Raw genomic sequence first — 21,948 nt, forward strand, 5'->3', positions numbered from 1 at the left:
TAAAACCTGATAAAGACTGTAAGTCAGGATTATTTGGCTTGTGACATCTGCAAAGGCTTCTTTGAAACCAAGGATTATTTCTTCACAGCTTTACACCTATTTTTAAAAAGCAGAAGAAATACCTGGGCTGGGGTTGAGGCTCAGCGGTAGAGCACCTGCCTAGCATGTGTGAGGCACTGGGTTCCATCCTTAGCACTACATAAAAATAAATAAAATAAAGGCATGTGTCCAATAACAGCTAAAAAATATTTTAAAAAAGCAGAAATACCTAATATTATAATCTTAAAATTAAAATAAATAAAAATAGGCAGACAGATTCATTAATTTTAGATGTTTGTGGTTTTTGAAGTCCTTCAGTTAAGGCATCAGAGATGTGGATTATTGGGGTCCAATAACCAATGCACTCGGGTCATTCTGGTTTGAGAACGTGGGACCCTCTGCATTGCGGCAAATAGACACGCATGTGCAGCACTGGGGGGAATTGGTGCGCATGCGCTGGCCGGAGGTGCGGTAAATCTGCGCTGCGGCAGTCTTGCGCAGAGCAGAGCGGCCCCTGGAGATGCCTGGCTCCTCGGCTTGAGGAGCGGTCAGCGACGCAATGGAGCGAGCAAGGTCAGCCGTTTTGGTGGCTTCTGTTATCTTGGGGAACTTTCATTTGTTGTTTACTAAATGGAGTACTGTACAAAACTGGAACTTCAGGGCCTTTAGCCCTTTGTTTTGGAGAACCAGATAGACACCTTTGGAGGCTTGGAATTTATCTCTTCTGTTCTTTGGTGTCGTGCCGCATTTTGCCGCATCCTCTCATCTGTAATGCCGCAACAGTTCTTTTCGTGGGTGAACCTTTACCTTTCAAATACGAGGCAGTTACAGTGGGTTGCCCGCGGTCTTGTGGGGGAATACTGAGGGTGACCGAGGACCGCTGAGGGTCCGCTGAGGTGTCCATGACCAGGGGTGGGGCTCACCGTTCGGCGCCATGAAGGAAAGGTATACAGTGCCTCTGAGTTTCGGGGATGGTATGCGGAGGTGACCATGCCGCGCTGGTCCATAGTACCCAGTGATTTAGCTTAAGGGATAGGGCGAGGTTACTGTAGCGCGGATGGAAGTGGATATACTGAGGGGACTACCGTGGTTTTAGGGAAGGAATTCAATGCCACATAGTTTGCGCGGTTGTCTGAGGGGACCCTGGTGCAGTTTGGGGGTTTATGCCAGGGTGACCGCGGAGTAGTTCTGGTAGGGGGTAATGCCGAGGTGAAGTTGGTGGGGGAGGGTACAGCAGGTATCTAAGGGGCACTGGAGTATTCTGTCTGACTTTGCTTGTAACGGAGATGGTACAGCTGTAGTTCAGCAGGTAATGCAGGGCCATTGGAGGGCTGGGAGCTCGAGGGTAGGTTGGAGAGCCCATATTATTGTTGAGGCCACCATGGTTTCTGATGTGAGTGGGAAGAGTGGGGAAACAGTGGTGGATGTAGTGGGGGACATTGAGGTGCTCACAGTGGCAGTGGTAGTGTGGGGAACGTTCATTGGTGCATATGGCAGTAATGGCAGGGCCTGCTGGGTGTCCGAAGTGACTGAGTGGGTCAGCAGAATGACCTCTGGTGTGGAGGGGGAGGGGGTGAGAGGACGGATGGTTGCAGACAGAAGTAGAGACTTTGAAGGAACATTAATTTTCACATGATCTTTGGCCGTTGTGCGTTTTGATTTTTATGATTGTGCTTTTTGCTTTCTTAAGCTGCTGTGCCCCTACAATGAAGTGCTAGTTACAGAAATTTAGTTTGGTTTTCTTGTCTATTTTATTCCTTTATGATTTCTTCACTTAGGTGGCTAATGTGTAAGAAAGGGAAATGGCGTGCACAATTTAGTGTTGTGCATCTTCTGACAGACGTGTGAGGTGATGCCACAGAGGCATTGTTTTTCATTGTTTTTACTTATCATAATATAGTTTTCAAAGGCTATCTCAGGATTGGAAGAGGGTAATATTTTGCGTCACCGCCATTGTGCACTTTCCCAAAGATGGCCGATGCTGCAGAGGCAATAGTCTGCGCAGGCGCAGCAGGGTGGGGCGGGTGGTCGTGCCCTCCTCATAATGTCACAGCAGGTATGGCACTGTTTGCACCTGTTTTCTCATTTTTGCCCTGCTGAAATTTCAGCCATATGCTCTCGAAAGTGCTTGGGTGAGGTAGGAAAAATGGTGGGTGAGGTGTCCGCCCCCTCCCCAAAGTGCTGCAGTGAAGGGTGCGGGGTGCGCAGGCGCAGTGGGGAGGATAGCTGTCTACCGGCCATGCGGTTGGTAGCGGAGAACATGGTTATGCAGCATCAGCTTGAAGAGGATAGAAGCCATCCCTTCACCTGGATGCTATAACAGCTGCTGTTTTACCTCACATTCCCTATTGTGTCGCAGTGGAGGGTGGGGGAAAGAAGGCAGGATTGCACATACTCAGAAGACTTGGCAGCAGGCCTGTCCCCACAGTACCACCGTAGGGGTGTGGTGGATGAAGGAGTGTGAAATGAAGGAGAGGTCAGGAATTTGCAGTCTACACAGCTGTCCTGTGACCCTCCTTTTCTGTGCTGAAGTAGACTGGTGTGGTAAGGGTCTATAGGACATCAAATGTGCATCCACCAGAGTATCTGATGTGCTGCTTGAGGCAGCCTCTATCACTGGTAGAGATGTCAAATTTGTTTTCAAAGTCATCTTTTAATTTTTGTAGATTGATCTTTTACTGTTTTGTATGGTCTAATTTCAAAGTGCATTCAGTAACCCCTTACACATTCCCCTTCCTTTTCCAGATTTGATAATTTAATAATTGCATCTACCATCAAGTGTATATTGTTTAATCTTCTGATGTCCAATATTTTATCCACCAAAGAGATAATTTTATTAAAGTAGTGGAATCAGGAGCATGCCAAACATTGAATCATCTTGGGCTCCTATGATCTTACAGTTGTGTTTGTTAAAAGAGAAGAAAATAGAATCAGAAAAGTGGTGAGAACCCTATTGGTTTGGGGATGTGCATGGGATCAGAATCACTGCTCAAGACTATTGCCTGCAGAAGAATTTTTAAATTAAGCTTTTGATAATTTTTGAAGTTGGAACTACTGTGAAAATTTGATGAGAAAGAATAATGAACCAAATGATAGGATTATTATATACCATTGCTTTTTAAAACCTTTTTTACCTTTAGGGATTTTGTTTTCCTTTGTGCTTATCTTCATTAAATCATGTTTTTCATTTATCTTTGTTAAGCAGTATGTCTGGTTTTCTTCAGTTGAAATTAACAAGGCAAATCTAGTTAGCTTGAAAAGCTTTGTTATGGAGTTTTCTATTTTTAGTAGTTAGAAAAATAGAATATTGTGGGCAGTATTTATTATTTGATCATTTTTTGCTGGCTTGTAGGAAGATGTTGCTGCAGATATATTTTGGTTTAACTTCTGAGTCTTTTGACTCTTTATAAAAAACTGTGTAGGCTGGCCTGCCATTTTGTAGTCTTTGATTCCGATTTACCATCCCAATATGGCAGATCACTTTGGAAAGACCTCATCCTGTTTCAAGGCATCTGAAGATTTTTAGGTCTCTGATCCTTTAGGCACTTTGCTGGGGCTTTTTGAAAAGGAGGAGTGCAAATTCTTCAAGTGATTTAGATGAAGGAAGCTTGATTGAGGGAAAACTTGCTGTTCAAAGCAAGATGTTAGCTTAGTTTATTTCCCTTTTCTATTTGATCAGTGTTTTATTACATTTTTATCTCTCATACCCACTGTCTTCTAATTGTTCATTTTGTTTTCCAACAAATTTCACATTTAATATGGATAGCATTATAAATGTTTTATCTGTCACTATGCTGTTATTTAGCCATTTGTAGGGAGAATTATTATTAAATTTTTTTTTTAGTTGTTGATAGACCTTTATTTTATTTATTTATATTTGATGCTGAGAATTGACTCCAGCTCTTCACATGCCAGGCAAGTGCACTACTGCTGAGCCACATAATTCTCCAGGGAGAATTATAAGTGCTGCCCTATCTTGACAAAGGACAATGAAATTTTAATCTTATTTCTTTTGTATGGATCAGCACTATATTTCCATCCACTTTTATGGCATGGAACTTGAGTAATTGTGCTGAAGATGACATCCTCTGAAACTGGTAAAAGTAGTATATATAAATTACCCCTTTTCTGTAGCAATTTCTGAGTACTAACTGGCCCAGAATTCTCCTTTTTCATAATTCTCTTTGTTTGGAGGCATTGACCTTTCCTATATTAGGGAAGTGCAGATGGGAAGGATCTACTGTTAGCTAATTTTTAAAAATTCCTGAGGTCTTGGGGCTGGGGATGTGGCTCAAGCGGTAGCGAGCTCGCCTGGTATGCGTGCGGCCTGGGTTCGATCCTCAGCACCACATACCAACAAAGATGTTGTGTCCGCCGAGAACTAAAAAATAAATATTAAAAATTCTCTCTCTCTCCTCTCTCACTCTCTTTAAAAAAAAAAAAATTCCTGAGGTCTTTATTGAATTTTAAAATATAAAGTATATCAAACATTTTTATAGGAAATGATATAATAATAAATTGTGGTATCCCATTAGTTTTTACTTTTCATTTTTTTAAAATATGTTTTTGTAGTTATAGATGGACAGAATGCCTTTATTTCCTTTGTTAATTTTTTTTTTAATGTGGTGCTAAGGATCGAACCCCATTGCCTCACACATGCTAGGCAAGCACTTTACCACTGAGCAACAGTCCCAGCCCAATAGGATTCATTTTGATATAACTGTGAAAGCATAGAATATATTTTTTTTCTAATTTAGACTCCATTTTTAAAAAATAGACATTTTTCCCTTTAAACTTAATGTTCTATAATTTCACTATACAAAATACTATTTATTATGATTTAAAAATATGCTTCCCAAGCCACTTTTGGAATTAGCTTTGCTATTTTTGGCCAGAAGAATGAGTATGAAGTGGTGATATGTTACTGAATGTGTGTGTGTGAGTATTTTTCTGTACAGATGAGTAAATATAAATGGAAGTGAATATGTCTTTCATTTCTTGGATCTTTTAAAACCAGATTGTCTGTGATAGTCAAGATCCTGATTATTTGAAGGGTAAAGATCTTCTAATATTTTAGTTTTATTTTGTTTTAATTGGATTTTGGACACTTTCATAAGTCAATCATGAGTTGCTTCATAAATTGATGAAGTCTACCAAATAATTCTTTTTTTATCTGTTTCAGGGATCGCTTACACCTGAGACGAACTACAGAACAGCACGTGCCAGAAGTGGAAGTCCAAGTCAAACGTAGAAGGACAGCCTCACTGAGCAATCAAGAGTGAGTACAGTCTGGGCTGAGAACCAACTGAGGTCAGAATCATGTTTTAGTTTAGAACAAAAATATCATGGAATGAAGAGACTAAAAATAAACAAAAAACACATGAATGTAATATAGATGATATGGTAAAATGGTGAGATTGACTGAACAGGTATTGATAGAACACCTGTCTAGTGTCCCTGAGACCCTAAGTCCTAGAACAGGACAAGGGTGTTGGGGCACTAGAGAGTCTATTCTTCATTTTTTTGGTACCAAGGATTGAACCCAGGGACACTTAACCACTGATCCACATCCATAGCCCTTTTTGAAATATTTTATTTAGAGACAGGGTCTCACTGAGTTGCTTAGGGTCTCACTAAATTGTTGAGGCTGACTTTAAACTTGCAATCCTGCTGCCTCAATCTCCTGAGTCACTAGGATTACAGGTATGTGCCACTCTGCCCGGCCTAGAGAGTCTCTTCTTAAAACCACTATCGGGGCTGGGGCTGTGGCTCAAGCGGTAGCGCGCTCGCCTGGCATGCGTGCGGCCCGGGTTCGATCCTCAGCACCACATACAAAGATGTTGTGTCTGCCGAAAACTAAAAAATAAATATTAAAATTCTCACTCTCTCTCTTAAAAAAAAAACCCACTATCAATTCATTTCCCTTCCCACTCCAGAGATAATTTTTAAGTACTTGGTATTTATCATTTCAGAATTCATCTTATACATGCTTATATGTCTGTTTGTATACATTGCGATTTGTGATTCTTTTCTGACAGTATGTCTTGGGGATCTTGCTATAGTGATATATGTAATTCTATATTATTTTATAGATTAGGGTTATTTTAATTGTTAACCTACTTGATACTTATTTTGTTTGCATTCCTTGTCTTCTAACAGTGAGGATATGAACAATCATTCTAAAATGCAGTGTATAATAATTTATTTCCTTAACTGTAGTATTTTTTAAATTGTAGAAGGTAGGTAACAGTTAATGTCTTATTGTTGTCACATATTCATTGTATATATGAAAGATTGTCAAAGGATTTCACATTTTATTTTATTTTTTATTTAGTAGGGCCACAGAGAAGTGAGCCCAGGGGTTCTGTACCACTGAGCTACATCATTTTTTAAATTTTGAGACAGAGTCTTGCTAAGTTGCTGAGGGCCTTACTAAATCATGGAGGCTGGCCTTAAACTTGGAATCCCATTGCCTCAGCTTCCCAGATCCCTGAGATTACAGGTGTATGCTGCCATGCCCAAAAGATTAGCACATTTGAAATTACTGGTGAGAATAAAGATTTCCCCATTTCTTCTAATTTTTAGGAATTAAAATTCTTTTTTGAGCATGTTTTTATTTTTGAGTTTCTGGGGATTGGACCTCATTTATGCTAGGCAAGTGCTCTACCACTGAGCTGCATCCCCAGCCCTTTTTAAACAATTTTTTGAAAGAGGGTCTTGCTAAGTTGTTGAGAACATCCCTAAGTTTCTGAGGCTGGCCTTGAATTTGGGAATATTCTTCCTCAGGCTCCCAAGTCCCTGGGATTACATGCATGTGCCACTGTGGCTGGCATATATATATATATATATATATATATATATATATATATATATTTTCATTTTGATACCAGTATCACTAACATTCCTAAACTGGCCTTGAACTTACAATTCTTCTACCTCAGCCTCCCTGCACCTGGGAGTGCTTCAACATTAAAAACCTCCCTTTAACTTCCAAAGTTTTGAATGTTCCTAGAGTTTCCAGTAGAGTTTAGAGAGCTTGTGGTAGAGTTTATGGGGAAGGGCATCTGTTGAGGAGGATCTTTTTAGTAAATGGAGTTCCATTGTGTTTGTTGTGTTTTGTTATGAGTTTTTATTTTATACATTCTGAACCTAGATTAATACAAGTGATCTCATGTTCATCTTGTTTTGGGATGAAGTGGCCTTCTCCAGTTATCTGTCTGTCTTGTTCATATCTGTGGAAACAGTTTGATTTTGATGAAAACATAACTTGAGTTTTTCTGATATATACTGTGTATGTTATATATTAAACTTCATAGTCCTTCCTGTATTGGGGGCAGGATCTGAGATGAGTATTGAGTTAGGGAAATTGTATAATTTTCCAGTTCTATTCATTCTTAGAGTAAATAGATGATTATGGAAATATATATGTAGGATTTTTTATTTTATATATATATATATATATATATATATATATATATATATAATGCATTGCAATCCATATTACACATAGAGCACACTTTTTTCATATCTCTGGTTGTATTAAAGCATATTCACACCAATTCATGTCTTCATACATGTACTTTGGATAATACCATCACATTCCACCATCATTTCTAATCCTCTACCCACTTCCTTCCTCTCCCATCCCTCTGCCTTATCTATAGTTCCTCTATTCCTCCATGCTCCCCCTCCCTACCCCACTATGAATCAGTCTTTTTATATCAGAGAAAACATTTGGTATTTGTTTTTGGGGGGGATTGGCTAACTTCACTTAGCATTATCTTCTCTAACTCCATTCATTTACCTGAAAATGCCATGATTTTATTCTCTTTTACTGCAGAGTAAAATTCCATTGTGTATATATGCCACATTTTTTATACATCAGTGACAAATCCTCTGAAAGGGAAATGAAGGAAACTACCCCATTTACAATAGCCTCAAAAAAAAAATTCTTAGGAATCAACTTAACAAAAGAGGTGAAAGACCTCTACAATGAAAACTACAGAACACTAAAGAAAGAAATTAAAGAAGACTTCAGAAGATGGAAAGATCTATTTTGCTCTTGGATAGACAGAATTAATATTATCAAAATGGCCATACTACTAAAAGAACTATTCAGAATTAATGCAATTCTAATCAAAATACCAATGGCATTCCTCATAGAAATGGAAAAAGCAATCATGAAATTCATCTGGAAAAAATAAGAGACCCAGAATAGCTAAAGCAATCCTTAGCAAGTAGAGTAAAGCAGGTGGCATCACTATACCAGACCTTAAACTATACTACAGAGCAATAGTAACAAAAACAGCTTGGTATTGGCACCAGAACAGACTGATAGACCAATGGTACAGAGACTAACCCACAAAATTACAATTATCTTATATTTGACAAAGGTGCCAAAAACATACATTAGAGAAAAGAAAGCCTTTTCAACAAATGGTGCTGGGAAAACTGGAAGTTCATATGCAACAAAATGAAATGAAATCCCTATCTCTCACCATGCACAAAACTCAACTCAAAATGGATCAAGGACCTAGGAATTAAACCAGAGACCCTGTGTCTAAATGTAGGATTAATAGAACTTGTATCATGGTTTATATATAAGTTCAAAATTTCATAAGCCAGGTACTTGTATATTTTATTAAACTGAATCTTCATTGATATTTATCCAATTAATATCCTACCTTCTCCCAAACAATAAAGATGGGAGTCCATTCTGCCTAGAGGGATTCTATTGATTCCAGCCCTAAATAATTATCATTTTATTCATTCTAGAAAGTTCAATACAAAACTAAATAAAAATAGCACAAGATACAAACTAATGAGTATGAATAGAACTGTGCTGACTTTTGTTCCACTCGTGGAATTGATGGTAATTTTGTCTTTCATTAGATGTGTCACCACATCATCTCTTGTTCTTGGGATAATATCTTCCCTGTTAGTTGATATATTTTCAGTTTGAGGTAATTAGGGTTGGAGAGTCATCTTTATCTATTTTAGGTATACCTTCAAATGTATTTCCTGATTAATATTCTGCTTTTTGTGATGTGTAATGCTATATAGCCTGCATCTTGTTTTCTCATTCTTTTTTTTTTAAAGAGAGAATTTTTAATATTTATTTTTTTTAGTTTTTGGTGGACACAACATCTTCGTTTGTATGTTGTGCTGAGGATTGAACCTGGGCTGCACACATGCCAGGCGATCATGCTACCACTTGAGCCACATCCCCAGCCCCTTGTTATCTCATTCTTAACCTCAGTTGTCTTTAGGCTCCCAGAGTTAACCAAGGAAGATACTTAATAGGAAATTCTCTTATTTCAAGTTTCAAGAAACAAAGTTGTTTTTTTTCCCTCTTCCTGCAACAGTTTTAGGATTTTGTTAGGCCAGAGAACTGATTGCTGTTTGGCAACAGTGAGATTGAAATGAGGAATACTTAGATTATTTATTATTCAGACCTGGGCATATAGCTCAGTGATAAAATGCTTGCCTAACATGCATCTCCCAGCACTGGTAGGGTAGATTTTATTATTTGGTGATTGGGGTAGGAAAATTTAAATGTAACTGAGGCCAACTAACTTGAATTATTGCACACTTCACAGATATTAATATTCTCTCCATTTGATTGTCCTTAATTCACACATTAGCCTACTAGCTGCAGGGTTCCCATGCCATGATACATCTGATCCAGCTAGCTTGTGAATCTGTGATTCCCAGTGTGCTTTCAGATTTGATTATTTGGGAAAATGTCTCAGAACTTAAAAATAAAACATAACACACAAATACCTCTCTCTATATATGTGTACATATTCTTTATAGGTATATCTGTGTGATTTTGTAAAAAATGTTATGGGGATTTAACCCAGAGCCTTATGCATGCTAGGCAAACACTACAACTTAGTACAAGATTTATAAAACTTACAAATGAATGTAGGTCAAGGTCTGAGAGGGTCTCAAACATAAAGCTACATTCTTTCAGGATGTACTCTGTATGTTAGTAGATAAAACCCATTAGAAAACATAACAGAACTTCAGAAATCCACTGTTGTGTTGGGGTTTCATTATGTAGACAAAAGTAACTGAAACATTGGTCATGTGATTGAAATCAGTCTTTAGGTTCCATCCTATCCTAGGAAGTCAGGTTCCGAAGCCTTCTCTTTAATATTTGTTTTTTCTTGGGCCTGGCCATATCCCAATCTGAATTATCTCACTAGCATAAACCACCAAGAACAATAAAGATATTTCTATCTTTTTGTAAATTCCAAGGAGTTAGATGTGATTTCCTGATAACCTGGGACAGAGGCCAGCTAATTTTATGTATGTATGTATGTATGTATGTATGTATGTATGTGCTGGGGATTGAATCTAGGGTCTCTTTGCCACTGAATTACATCCTTAGTCCTTTTTATTATTTATCCCAAGTTGCTGAGGGTCTTGCCAAGGTACTTCTCAGTCTAGTCTTGAGCTTATGATTCTCATCCTCCCTAAGTCGCTGGAATTACATGTCTATGCCATGGCACCAGACTTAAATTCTTTATTATTTAACAGCATGTTTAACACACAATGGAAAATATATAGAAAAAAAGTGGAAACCTGTACCAGTCTCATTTCCAAATCCAGTGCTATTAAATATTTTCAAATATATTTTATCATTTTTCCCCTTACCAACAGGGTAAAATTGCTAATATCAATAGCAGACCTTTCCTGTAGATCAGCAAACTATAATTTCCTTTATTTATTGTGTGTGTGTGTGAGAGAGAGAGAGAGAGAGAGAGAGAGAGAGAGAGAGAGAGAGAGAGAGACAACAAGCATGTGCACATGCTGAGGATCGAACCTAGAGTACTTTACCACTGTGCTGCATCTCCTTTGTTTTTGATGTTTATTGTGGGCTTTGCTAAGCTGTTGAGACTGGGCTTTATTTTGTGGTCCTCCTATCTTGACCTCCAGAGTTGGGATGATAGGACTGTACCACCATGGCCATCTCTTTCTTATTAGATTCACAGCAAGGTTACTGACCCACAGGGTATATGGAGGGTTTTCTTATAGAATTCCCTGCTTACTAATACAGATGGTTGAATCACATAGTTTGAAAGCCCTCAAATCTCATGGACTCTGCAAGTTATTAGGTATTTATTTATGAAGAAAATGCTTCAGATGAGACAGCCTTTGTGCATCATTAATGTATGCTAAGCAAATACCCTCACTCTATTGCAGGGGAGTAAGCATTTTAGAATAATTGGAAATTGAATGATGGATATGGTACTAATAGTATTTCTACAGGAGTAATAGTTCTTAGTTTTATAGTTCTTTGAAAATATTTCCAGATTGGGTAAGTATCTGCTAGTTTCTTGCACATACTTATGTGTCAAGATTTTGTGTTTTGTGTTAATAGTTAACTTACTAGGTAAAAATGGTCTATTCTGAACATAAAGGAGAACCTTCGTAAGTTTAAGGGTCTTTGTGTTTTATTTCATATAATTGCACATGGACAAAAATCTTATTAATAAGATGTATCTTGTATGTGTATTTATATGTATATGTGTGTATGTATATATATTCACATATAAATATAGATATAATATATATGAATATAGATATATAGATAGAAAAATATATATATATATATATTGTATTCTTTTAATAGGTGTCAATTGTACCCAAGGCGTTCTCAGCAGCAACAAGTACCTGTGGTGGATTTTCAGGCGGAACTGAGACAGGCCTTCTTAGCTGAGACACCAAGAGGTGGTTAAAGCAATAGTGGAACATCAAGCTACCTGATTTCAAGAGAAACAAACAAACAAAAAACCAGGTTAGAGTTGATACTGTAATGATCAGTGTCATAAAATAAGCACATTGTATGACATTTAAAACAATAGAAGTTTGAACTTAATGTCCCTCCCCTGATATTTTGACATGTTTTTTGTGTCACTTCCAAACATTTCATAGTGCGTGCTTTTCAGAAAGTTTTATTCATATTTTATTTTGCATTGATTATCAAGTTTATATGAAAAATTTTTGTGAATGGGCATTAAATATCTTAGTGAATATTTTATTTATTCATGTTTTAGTTGTCAATAGACCTTTATTTATTTATATGTGGTGCTGAGAATCGAACACAGTGCCTCACACATGCCAGGCAAGTGTGCTACCGCTGAGCCACAGCCTCATCCCCTAGTGAATGTTTTATAATTACATTTTGTGATAGACTTCATTTTTTTGTGTGTGTCTAGTTTTAAAGTATTTACTGTTTTAATTTCTTAACCTTCCAAATGTAGTATGTCACTTTTCACTTTGACCAATTTTGGCGTAAATGAAAGTTGTAAATACATCACACATTCATTAGCAATGAGTGTTAAGAGAATCTAAGTATTTTCCTATGCTTATTTACTAATTTTTTATTTTTCAATTATAGTTCTTTTTTAAATATATTTTTTAGTTGTAGTTGGACACAATGTCTTTATTTTATTTTTATGTAGTGCTGAGGATCGAACCCAGGGCCTTGCATATGCTAGGCGAGCGCTCTACCGCCATAACCCCAGTCCCCCTAATTATTTATTTTTTATTGTCTTTTTCTCACTTTCATGTTTTCTCTAATGTATTTCTTCTTGGAATCAGCAATGTAATAAAGATACTATCCATAATTTCTCAATGTAATGAATATTTATTTAGTTTGTATTTTTTATTGGTTGCTCACTTTTAAAAAATTTTTTTTAAATTTATATTTATTTTTTAGTTGTAATTGGACACAATACCTTTATTTCACTTATTTATTTTTATGTGGTGCTGAGGATCGAACCCAGGGTCTCGCATGTGCAAGGCGAGCGCTCTACCGCTGAGCTACAACCTCAGTCCCACTTTTTTTAAATTTAAATTTAAATTTTTTAGTTGTAGGTGAACACAGTATCTTTACTTTTATTTATTCGGTGCTGAGGATCGAACCCAGGACCTCACACATGTGAGATGAGTGCTCTACCGCTGAGCCATAGCTCCAGCCCTTGCTCACTTTTTTTAATAGGAAAAAAGACATTCCAAATTTGATTTTGATATAGTATTCTGTTTTATTTTGCAATTATTTTCTGTTTCAACATTACAATGCCCAAATTCCTAGGATTTACTTGTACATTCAAACATGCACACATACATGCTCAGTTATTTAATTATTATTTGTTTAGAAAATAAAACTTTAGAAGAAAAGGGTTTTATTGATGAATTCTCTGTAGATTTTATTTTTGTTTTTTGAAATGTTACTCTTCAACATCTTCAACATGAGTTAACACAGATTGTTTATAGCCATCATTTTGAACTGAGATCTGAAGAGACAGCTTTTCTGAGAAATCATTTCATTGAATCCTTTATACCCAACATTTTGTAATAATTACATGGACTTGTAAATAAATACTGGAATCTGATCACTGTCCCCAACTGTTCTTCAGAGTAAAGGCATTTTTCAATGAGCAGGTGTCCACAGATTAAATTTTTTTAACCTAGCAATTTTTTTGGCTACCCAGGTGTATATGAAACAAATTAATTTGAATTTGACATTTGTTACTGCCTTCTGTGTATCTCAAGATGTGTATGCAAATATTCTAGAGTCTAAAACATGAAATCTGAAACACTTTTGGACTTTTGGTAGCAAACATTTTGGATGAGAGCTATTCAACCAGGAGTTCCTTTATATTTTATTTTTTAAATTTTTTGTAGTTGTAGATGGACAGGATGCCTTTATGTGGTTTATTTTTATGTGGTGCTGAGGATCAAACCCAGTGCTTCACATATGCTAGGCAAGTGCACTGGCAGTGAGCTACAGCCCCAGCCCTTTATTTTTTAATTAATTAATTAATTTTTTAGTGGTGTTGGGGATTGAACCCAGGGCCTTGTGCATGCAAGGCAAGCACTCTACCAACTGAGCTATATCCCCAACCCACGCCTTATATATATATATATATATATATATTTTAAAGAGAGAGTGAGAGAGGAGAGAGAGAGAGAGAGAATTTTTAATATTTATTTTTTTTTAGTTCTCGGCGGACACAACATCTTTGTTGGTATGTGGTGCTGAGGATCGAACCCGGGCCGCACGCATGCCAGGCGAGCGCGCTACCGCTTGAGCCACATCCCCAGCCCGCACGCCTTATATTTTATTAAAAAAATTTTTTTTGAATACTGGAGATTGAACCCAGAGACAACCCAGACAAGTGCTCTACCTTTGAGTTATGTTCCTGGTACTTTTTTCAAAATTCTGACATGGAGTGTACCTAAAGTATTCAGGCTGACCTCTAATTTTCCTTATTCCTCAGCCTCTGGAGTAGATTGGATTACAGGCTTGTGCTACTATGTCTGACCACAGGTACATTTTTGGCATCTGAATGTGTAATAACATTAATTATCCTAGTGCAGAGCATAGAGTATAAATTTAGTGAAAATTTTATTTCTTCTTTAAACTATGTTTTTTTGTAGTACGAATCCTAAATTTTATGTCATCACTTTCTAAGGGCATCTGAGGAAGCGTTTAGTAACATGAAAACATACTTAGGTTCTCATACTTCCTTTGGGTATTTTTGTCATTAAATAAAAGTTTTGAAGGAAATATTTTTGCATGTGTATGCTTGCCATCTATTAGTTATTTATTTTCATGATGAGGTAGGGTCTTGATAAGTTGCCAAGTTTGGATTTAAATCTACAATCCTCCCACCTAAGTCTCCCATATTGTGGGGATTATAGGCATGTTCCACTGCACCCTGGTCATGTGGTTTTAATTCACACTGTTTTGTAGATGAATATGTCCCATTTGTATTTTCTCCTGTTATGTCATTGGTAATCATGTTTTGTAACATTTTTCTATAGAGAGTCTCAAGTTTATGATGATTTCAAAGTCTATATTTTACAAAAGTTTGACCTTGCTATGATGATTGATCTTAGGTGGTTTACCTTGCTTTTATGTCCTTTCATTTGAGAAAGATACACAGTGACTACTCATCTATCATATGATGTGAAGCTGCTGTTTTACTTTGCAATTATTATGGTCAATAGTTTGAGACCCTGTACTGTACTGGCTGTAACTGACTACATAGGAAGTCTTAAGCAGATTCATATTATTTGGTGAAGAAAGATTACCTAATATCATTTTGAACAGGATTTAGGGGAAAGAAAGAGAACCTTGCAGTTGAAAATTGACTAAATTCAGGAATAATTGAGATATTGATGTAAATTTTGGAATTGGGAATTCATGCTTACTTGGGACATTTAAGAATTAGAAGGTAAAATAAATGAGTTTTATTTCTCTAGGTGTGTCAAATGTGGGAGTTAAGATGAGGGAATACTGAAATTTATTAGTCTTGCTATGGCAGCGTGAGAGGAGGGATGTTTTGAATGTGTGTTGCAGTGATTTTAGTGCAGAATTAACTTGTTTAAAATATGATATATTGCAGTGCAGCTATAACATGCTTTCCTTTGCAGGCTCTGTCTACTATTTATGAAGCTTCTGCCCAGCTTGCATTGTTTATAAGAGAACCTTCATCATACCTTTATCTGTACCAAGCCTTCCCTTAGGTATTAAGGATCCCCAGATTTTATTTTTGACATCGGCTTTGGTGGAACAGCAATCATGGTAAGATGTACATTAAAGTACAGGGGTGGTAAGATGCTATAAGGGCCCAAAATAATAGTTTCCCAAGGTGTGAGGAGCTTTGGGTTTTAAAAGTTAGGAAAGAGAATATATCCATAGACGTATTCTTATTGTATTAAATAAAAACTGGAGATGAGAAATGTCTGGTTCCTATTATTGGTTGGTTGTCCAAGTTATACAAATCATGCTGAAAAGAGAAAGATAACTTATGATGTAAGAAAATACAGAAGTAGTTTTTGGTGATCATTGCTGTTTTAAGGAACCATCTTGCCCATTGGTGACTCTTAATTTCTGAAGACTTACAGACTACTTAGGAAAGTTTTTTCTCCTTTTTTTTAAGTATAGAGATTGATCTCAGGGGTGCTCCACTACTGAGCTATCACCAGCCCATTAATTTTTTTAACTTTTTTTGTTTTAAAGATTGTCTGGCTAAGTTGCTGAGGCTGGCCTTAAAATTGCAGTCATTCTGCCTCAGCCTTCCAAGTTGCTGGGACAAAAGAATCAGTTGGTTAATATAGATGAAAATTATCTGGATAGAGTATCCTAATAAAAATTTCATGATTCTGAAAATATAGAGCATGCATTCTCCAAGAGTATCAAAATTGGTTCTTGATGTATCAAAAAAATATAACATTCTATATTGTTTTATAATACCACAAAGAATCACATTATATTAATATAGGGAGATCATGACTATATTAAAATCTCACATGGGAGGGTTACTGTGATAAATATCTAAAATGGTGGTGTAGGGGAACAAAAACGAAAGAAAATGTGGAGAAACAAGAATTTGGAAGTTCTGAATATTGTTGTAGGTGTTATGGATCTGAATGTCTTTACAAAGCTAAGAAATACCATGCATTATGCTTTAGTTAGGTTGATGGGATTTGTAGTTTTATTTTAGGTACAGATTTGTTCAGGGTAAAACAAACAGTTTATAAAATCAAATGATCAGAAAAAAGGTAGTATTTGGGAAGGGAAGAGAGATTATAGTTCTAAAAGGTAACCAACTGTGAGCTGAGGGATTTCAGAAAAAAATATAATGAGTAATGATGGGAAAACTGCCTAAAATTTTAAGAAGTAAAGGTTTTCTTAGAAGAATCTAGTGGTCCTGGGTCAAAATTTGGTCTAGTATATTTAGTGAGAGAGGAGAAATGTTGCAGAAAAGGCTTGGAAGAGGACTTGTTAAGGAAACCAGATTTGGATTGATATGGGAGCAGGCAAGAAATGAGACAAATTGACTATTGACATTCCTTTTAATAATTCCAGACTGTGGGCAAGAGTAGCAAGATGCTGCAGCACATTGACTATAGAATGAGATGTATCCTGCAAGATGGCCGAATCTTCATTGGCACCTTTAAGGCTTTTGACAAGCATATGAATTTGATCCTCTGTGATTGTGATGAGTTCAGGAAAATCAAGTAAGTCTGAGGATTGGGTAACAGTTGGAAGCAAAAGCAGTGAAAATCCAAGGGCAGAGCTAAAGTAGACTTTATAAAGGGTGACTTTCATGTAGAGAAACTATAGCAGGGCCAGTCTATTGTCTAATCTCTTAATGTCATGTCTGACTTGGGTTAGAGCTTTAAAGGCATTGCATCCAATGTATTAGTGTAAATTTGCAAAAGCAATCATGCATTACTGAGAATAAAACAGCACAATATGATTGAAATATCAAATTATATGTATTCCAAAAAATTAGAAGTATTAATTGACTGTCCTCTGTGACAGTCTTACATTGAAGGAGAGAAAATAATTGTCCATGGTTGGGGAATTGTGTTACGAATACCAGTTGGTATCCCTTCTCTCTATTACTATTTCTTTTATTTCAGTTTTGCATTCAAGATTTATTTAGTTAAAAGTGATTTTAAAAATTTATTTTCCATTTCTTTAATGTTTTCTTAGTTGTTGATAGACATTTATTTTACTTATTTATTTTTATGTGGTGCTGAGGATCAAACCCAGTGCCTCACACATGCTAGGTAAGCACTGTACCACTGAGCCACTACCCCAGCCCTATTTTCCATTTTAATGTGGAAATAGAGTTGAAAATTTTGCCTACCTTAAAAGGCTAAGTCTCATCATTTCCATCTATATTTTACAAAAGTAATTCACTTTTTTTTTTTAAAGAGAGAGTGAGGGGGGGGGGAGAGAGAGAGAGAGAGAGAGAGAGAGAGAGAGAGAGAGAGAGAGAGAAGAGAGAGAATGAGAATTTTTAATATTTATTTTTTAGTTCTTGGTGGATACAACATCTTTGTTGGTATGTGGTGCTGAGAATCGAACCCGGGCCGCACGCATGCCAGGCTAGCGCGCTACTGTTTGAGCCACATCCCCAGCCCAGTAATTCACTTTTTGTAATATTTGTGTAATATCCAGGAAATATTCTGGAAAGGACAATAGTTAAAATAGGAAAGGAGCTTTGCTATTCATATATGTAAATTGAGTCTGAATGTTTCATTTAGGGAATTAAACTGAATAACTTAAGTGAGAATCTTGGCATTAGTTTTTGTCTTATTTAGTACTTGTGTTTAATGAATAATTTGAGGATTGCTAAAATTTCTCTCACTAAAATTTCTTCTTATTCATAGGCCAAAGAATGCAAAGCAGCCAGAGCGTGAAGAAAAGCGGGTTTTAGGTCTGGTGTTGCTGCGTGGGGAGAACTTGGTATCCATGACTGTGGAGGGACCACCCCCTAAAGATGTAAGGAAGATGCAGGGCAGGACAGAGCTCTTTAAAATTTTGTCTTTGAAAGTAATTTTTTGTTGTTTTATTCTTAATTGGTATATAAAAGGAAATAATTTAAATATGGGAGAATATTGTATTCTTTGAGATGGCTGAAATTGGGGGACCAGGGAAGCACAATATAGTATACTTTTGTCAAATGTGTTCAGAACTTGATGCTAGCTAATATTTGAACTTTTATGAATTAAAAGTTTTCTGATGGGTTACTTTATGTGCTGGGTTACCTAGGTAATCATGGGAGTTGTCGATTCCACATGGTATGTGTCCTAACAATTTGAAAAATATATATGTGGAGAATTATCTCCATGGTATATATACTCATTTTTTCCATTTGAGTGCTGAAATTAATGTTAGGTGGGTGGCCTGGGAACATAGTGGGTAAAACTGGGTTTTGTATAAAAGTGCTGAGAACTTGAGTAAGTCATTCAGTTCTACATTATAAATTTTCTTATTTTAGACTGGTATTGCTCGGGTGCCACTTGCTGGAGCTGCAGGAGGTCCTGGGGTTGGGAGGGCAGCTGGCAGAGGAGTACCAGCTGGTGTACCAATTCCCCAGGCTCCTGCTGGATTAGCAGGCCCTGTCAGAGGAGTTGGAGGTCCATCCCAGCAGGTGGGTAACAAGGAAAGGGTTTTAGCTTAATGGGGAAATGTGAGTAGATCCCTGGATTGAGGATATTTAAAAATGTGTATTTGTTTAAGCAGTATATGTTATAGAATAAGCAGGGAGATAAATATAAAAGCAAGGTAATAAAACTAGTTATTTAAAATGGTTACTGGGTATTTAAAGCCACCTTGTTAGGAGTAAAACTATTATTTGCTTATTCAGAAAAATACGAATGTACATGTCAGATTTGGAAAAAAGAGAAGAATAGCTGCTTTGATATGTCATAATACCAAGATTTTTAAAAAAATATTTTTTATTTGTTGATGGACCTTTAGTTTATTTATTTATATGCAGTGCTGAGAATTGAACCTAGTTCCTCACACATGCTAGGCAAGTCCTCTACCACTGAGCTACAACCCCAGCCCATAATACCAAGATTAAAAAAAAATGCAGAACTCAGGATGGGATGTATCTCAGTGGTAGAGCATGCACTTGACATGTGATTAAGCCCTTGGATTTCATTCCCAGTGCTGCAAAAATAAAATATGAATGAGACAAGTATAAAATTGCAGTAATTATTTCGCATTTAAGAGGGCATACCTAATATTTATTTTCTGTGTTTAAAAATGTGAGCATGTTTCTTCTCATTTTTATTGTCTTCCTGGCTCTGCCCTCTCAGGTAATGACTCCACAAGGAAGAGGTACTGTAGCAGCTGCTGCTGTTGCTGCTACTGCCAGCATTGCTGGAGCCCCAACACAGTACCCACCAGGACGGGGGACTCCACCTCCACCTGTAGGCAGAGCAACCCCACCACCAGGTATGGGATTTGTGAAAAAGAATAATTTGTGTCTCCAAGAGTTCATATGCCATTATCTAAGTCAGTTTGAGACAACAACAACAACTGACTTAGATAATGGATTCAGACACAACCTAAGTGCTCAATTAGAGATTTTGGGAGTATATAATTAGTTTTTAATGAAAGAGTAGGAATTCTTTTTGAATTGGAGATGGCAAACAGGAGCAATATTTAAAAAGAAATTATTTGATCCTCATTGGCTGCTGCTTTTCCCTCTTTCTTTCTGGATTGAACCCAGCTCATTTCTTTAAACATTACTTTGGGCTGAAGTCTAACTTTCCTGAGCCAACTTATAAGGTCTTTATTTCTGAATTGTTTTCTTTGTAGGCATCATGGCTCCTCCACCTGGTATGAGACCACCTATGGGCCCACCAATTGGGCTTCCCCCTGCTCGAGGGACGCCAATAGGCATGCCTCCTCCTGGAATGAGGCCCCCACCACCAGGAATTAGAGGTAAACTGGGATTATTGGAGCTCGAGAGTGGCAGCCAGGGCTTTGAATGTATATATATATAATTTTTCTGACTGTTTCATTGAATTTTGTTTTATTTTTTGTTTTCCAGGTCCACCTCCCCCAGGAATGCGTCCACCAAGACCCTAGAATACTGTTGATTCATCTAAGTCACCTTTATCCCTACTCTGCGTCTTGTGAATTGTGTAGATTGTTTGTGAGCTTTTTGTCCCCTTTCTGCATTAATAATAGACAATAAATGCATAGAGCAATTAAACCATGAGATACTTGTATATTTTTTCTTTGCCTATTTATATTGGTGAGGTCAGAGTGAAAACATTTTTTCTGGTATTGAATCCTATTAAGGAATTTATTCAAATTACTTTTTAAGGTAAAATGATTGTGCTATTTGTTTCTGCTTTCTGACTTTCTTCTACTTTGTGCATGACCAGTGTTGGTTGATAACATTTGCAGATAGGAAACTCATGAAACAGGGGCTTTAAGTTGTTATGAATTAATAAATAGTCTTCTGCTTTTTACTTTACTATGTCACAATATCTGAAATAAAGTAGAGATGAATGCAAGGTCTTGTAAGGATACAACATTTACTGAAGGAAATTGTGCCACTGACTTGGACTCTGTGCTCATTAATTTCAATTATTTGCAACAAGAGATAGCCTTTCCTTGGAAATTTACCTTAGTTAATCAATTTTTACAGTATCCTGAAATCAGAATAGAAGATCTGATCCTGTTGTCTCAAACTGACTTAGATACACATTGTCTACCTGCATGTAAGTATTCATTTATACAATATTAAATGAAGGGCAGACTGTTGTTATAGGGAGACAGAGATTTGCAATTCGAGATAATTAAGTTGTATTACTTAAAATGTAAAAAGGACACTTTGTAAATTACACACTAAAATTTATATTTCAATATTCCTAACCATATCAATAGTGATGTATTTAAATTATGGAGACAAATAAATTGTCTTTAAGTTAAATAGTTAAGGAATAACCTAATATCTCCTTCTTGTTTGTTATGGAGAAAAAAATTCATTTTTAAAAGGAGTGAGTAAGATGGGGTGATTTTGCTGCTAAGATTTTTAATAGGTAGTGAGTGAATTACCTATATTGATGGTAGGAAACTAATTCCTTGTGTACTGCTATTAAATATTCGTGTTAACTACATAAAGAATGGTAAGTTGATTGTAATTATGCTTTCTTAATTTTACTTATTTATTTTTTATGTGGTGCTGAGGATCGAACCCAGTGCCTCATATGTGCTAGGCAAGCACTATACAACTGAGCCCAACCCTTGATTGTAATTATTTTTCTATTGAATTTTTTTCTAGTGTTGATTGTACATATGTCTTCTGTTCTATCCTTTCAATTATTTACTTGCAAGTGCACCCAAGAAAAAGGAACCATCAAAGTGACTATCCCTACTAAAGGTAGTTTCTAGGATTTATTACCACTAGCTATCCACTAAGGAAGTGGCGAAATTTTAAATTGATTAAGAAACTCATAACAGATGCAATATTGGTTTTTGATGCTATTTTTCAGAGTTGATAAATTTTAAAGCAATTTTGTTTTATTAACAAGCATTAAGACAGTGTGTATAACATGATAGATACT

General features: G+C 36.5%; 2 protein-coding genes across 5 annotated transcripts; both read left to right on the forward strand.

Moving 5' to 3' along the window:
• The first annotated feature begins 477 nt into the window (after positions 1-477).
• Positions 478-15,644, forward strand: SNURF (SNRPN upstream open reading frame). Of its 3 annotated transcripts, XM_081289348.1 has the most exons (5): positions 478-612; positions 5,222-5,317; positions 11,681-11,845; positions 14,334-14,383; positions 15,493-15,576. In XM_081289348.1, exons 1-3 carry the CDS (start codon positions 599-601, stop codon positions 11,784-11,786), a joined length of 216 nt encoding a protein of 71 aa, XP_081145474.1. In that variant the 5' UTR covers positions 478-598; the 3' UTR covers positions 11,787-11,845; positions 14,334-14,383; positions 15,493-15,576. The 3 variants fall into 3 exon arrangements, with proteins under 3 accessions (XP_081145474.1, XP_081145475.1, XP_081145473.1); XM_081289349.1 differs by lacking the exon at positions 14,334-14,383 and having other exon boundaries at positions 15,575-15,644; XM_081289347.1 differs by lacking the exon at positions 14,334-14,383 and having other exon boundaries at positions 15,493-15,627.
• On the forward strand, positions 11,831-20,594 carry SNRPN (small nuclear ribonucleoprotein polypeptide N). Of its 2 annotated transcripts, XM_081289346.1 has the most exons (8): positions 11,831-11,845; positions 15,575-15,643; positions 16,931-17,082; positions 18,247-18,358; positions 18,858-19,010; positions 19,684-19,822; positions 20,189-20,314; positions 20,424-20,594. In XM_081289346.1, exons 2-8 carry the CDS (start codon positions 15,641-15,643, stop codon positions 20,459-20,461), a joined length of 723 nt encoding a protein of 240 aa, XP_081145472.1. In that variant the 5' UTR covers positions 11,831-11,845; positions 15,575-15,640; the 3' UTR covers positions 20,462-20,594. The 2 variants fall into 2 exon arrangements, with proteins under 2 accessions (XP_081145472.1, XP_081145471.1); XM_081289345.1 differs by lacking the exon at positions 11,831-11,845 and having other exon boundaries at positions 15,505-15,643.
• The last annotated feature ends 1,354 nt before the right edge of the window (positions 20,595-21,948 follow it).

This window comes from Spermophilus citellus, assembly GCF_964194105.1.
Source record: "Spermophilus citellus genome assembly, chromosome: 4".
Taxonomy (NCBI): Eukaryota; Metazoa; Chordata; class Mammalia; order Rodentia; family Sciuridae; genus Spermophilus; species Spermophilus citellus.

Excerpts from the sequence above, each read along its gene's own strand:
- SNURF (XM_081289349.1), top strand. Across the intron at positions 5,318-11,680 it reads GCCTCACTGAGCAATCAAGA|GTGTCAATTGTACCCAAGGC; the intron begins GTGAGTACAGTC and ends TTCTTTTAATAG.
- SNRPN (XM_081289346.1), top strand. Across the intron at positions 18,359-18,857 it reads AGGGACCACCCCCTAAAGAT|ACTGGTATTGCTCGGGTGCC; the intron begins GTAAGGAAGATG and ends TTCTTATTTTAG. Across the intron at positions 19,011-19,683 it reads TTGGAGGTCCATCCCAGCAG|GTAATGACTCCACAAGGAAG; the intron begins GTGGGTAACAAG and ends CTGCCCTCTCAG.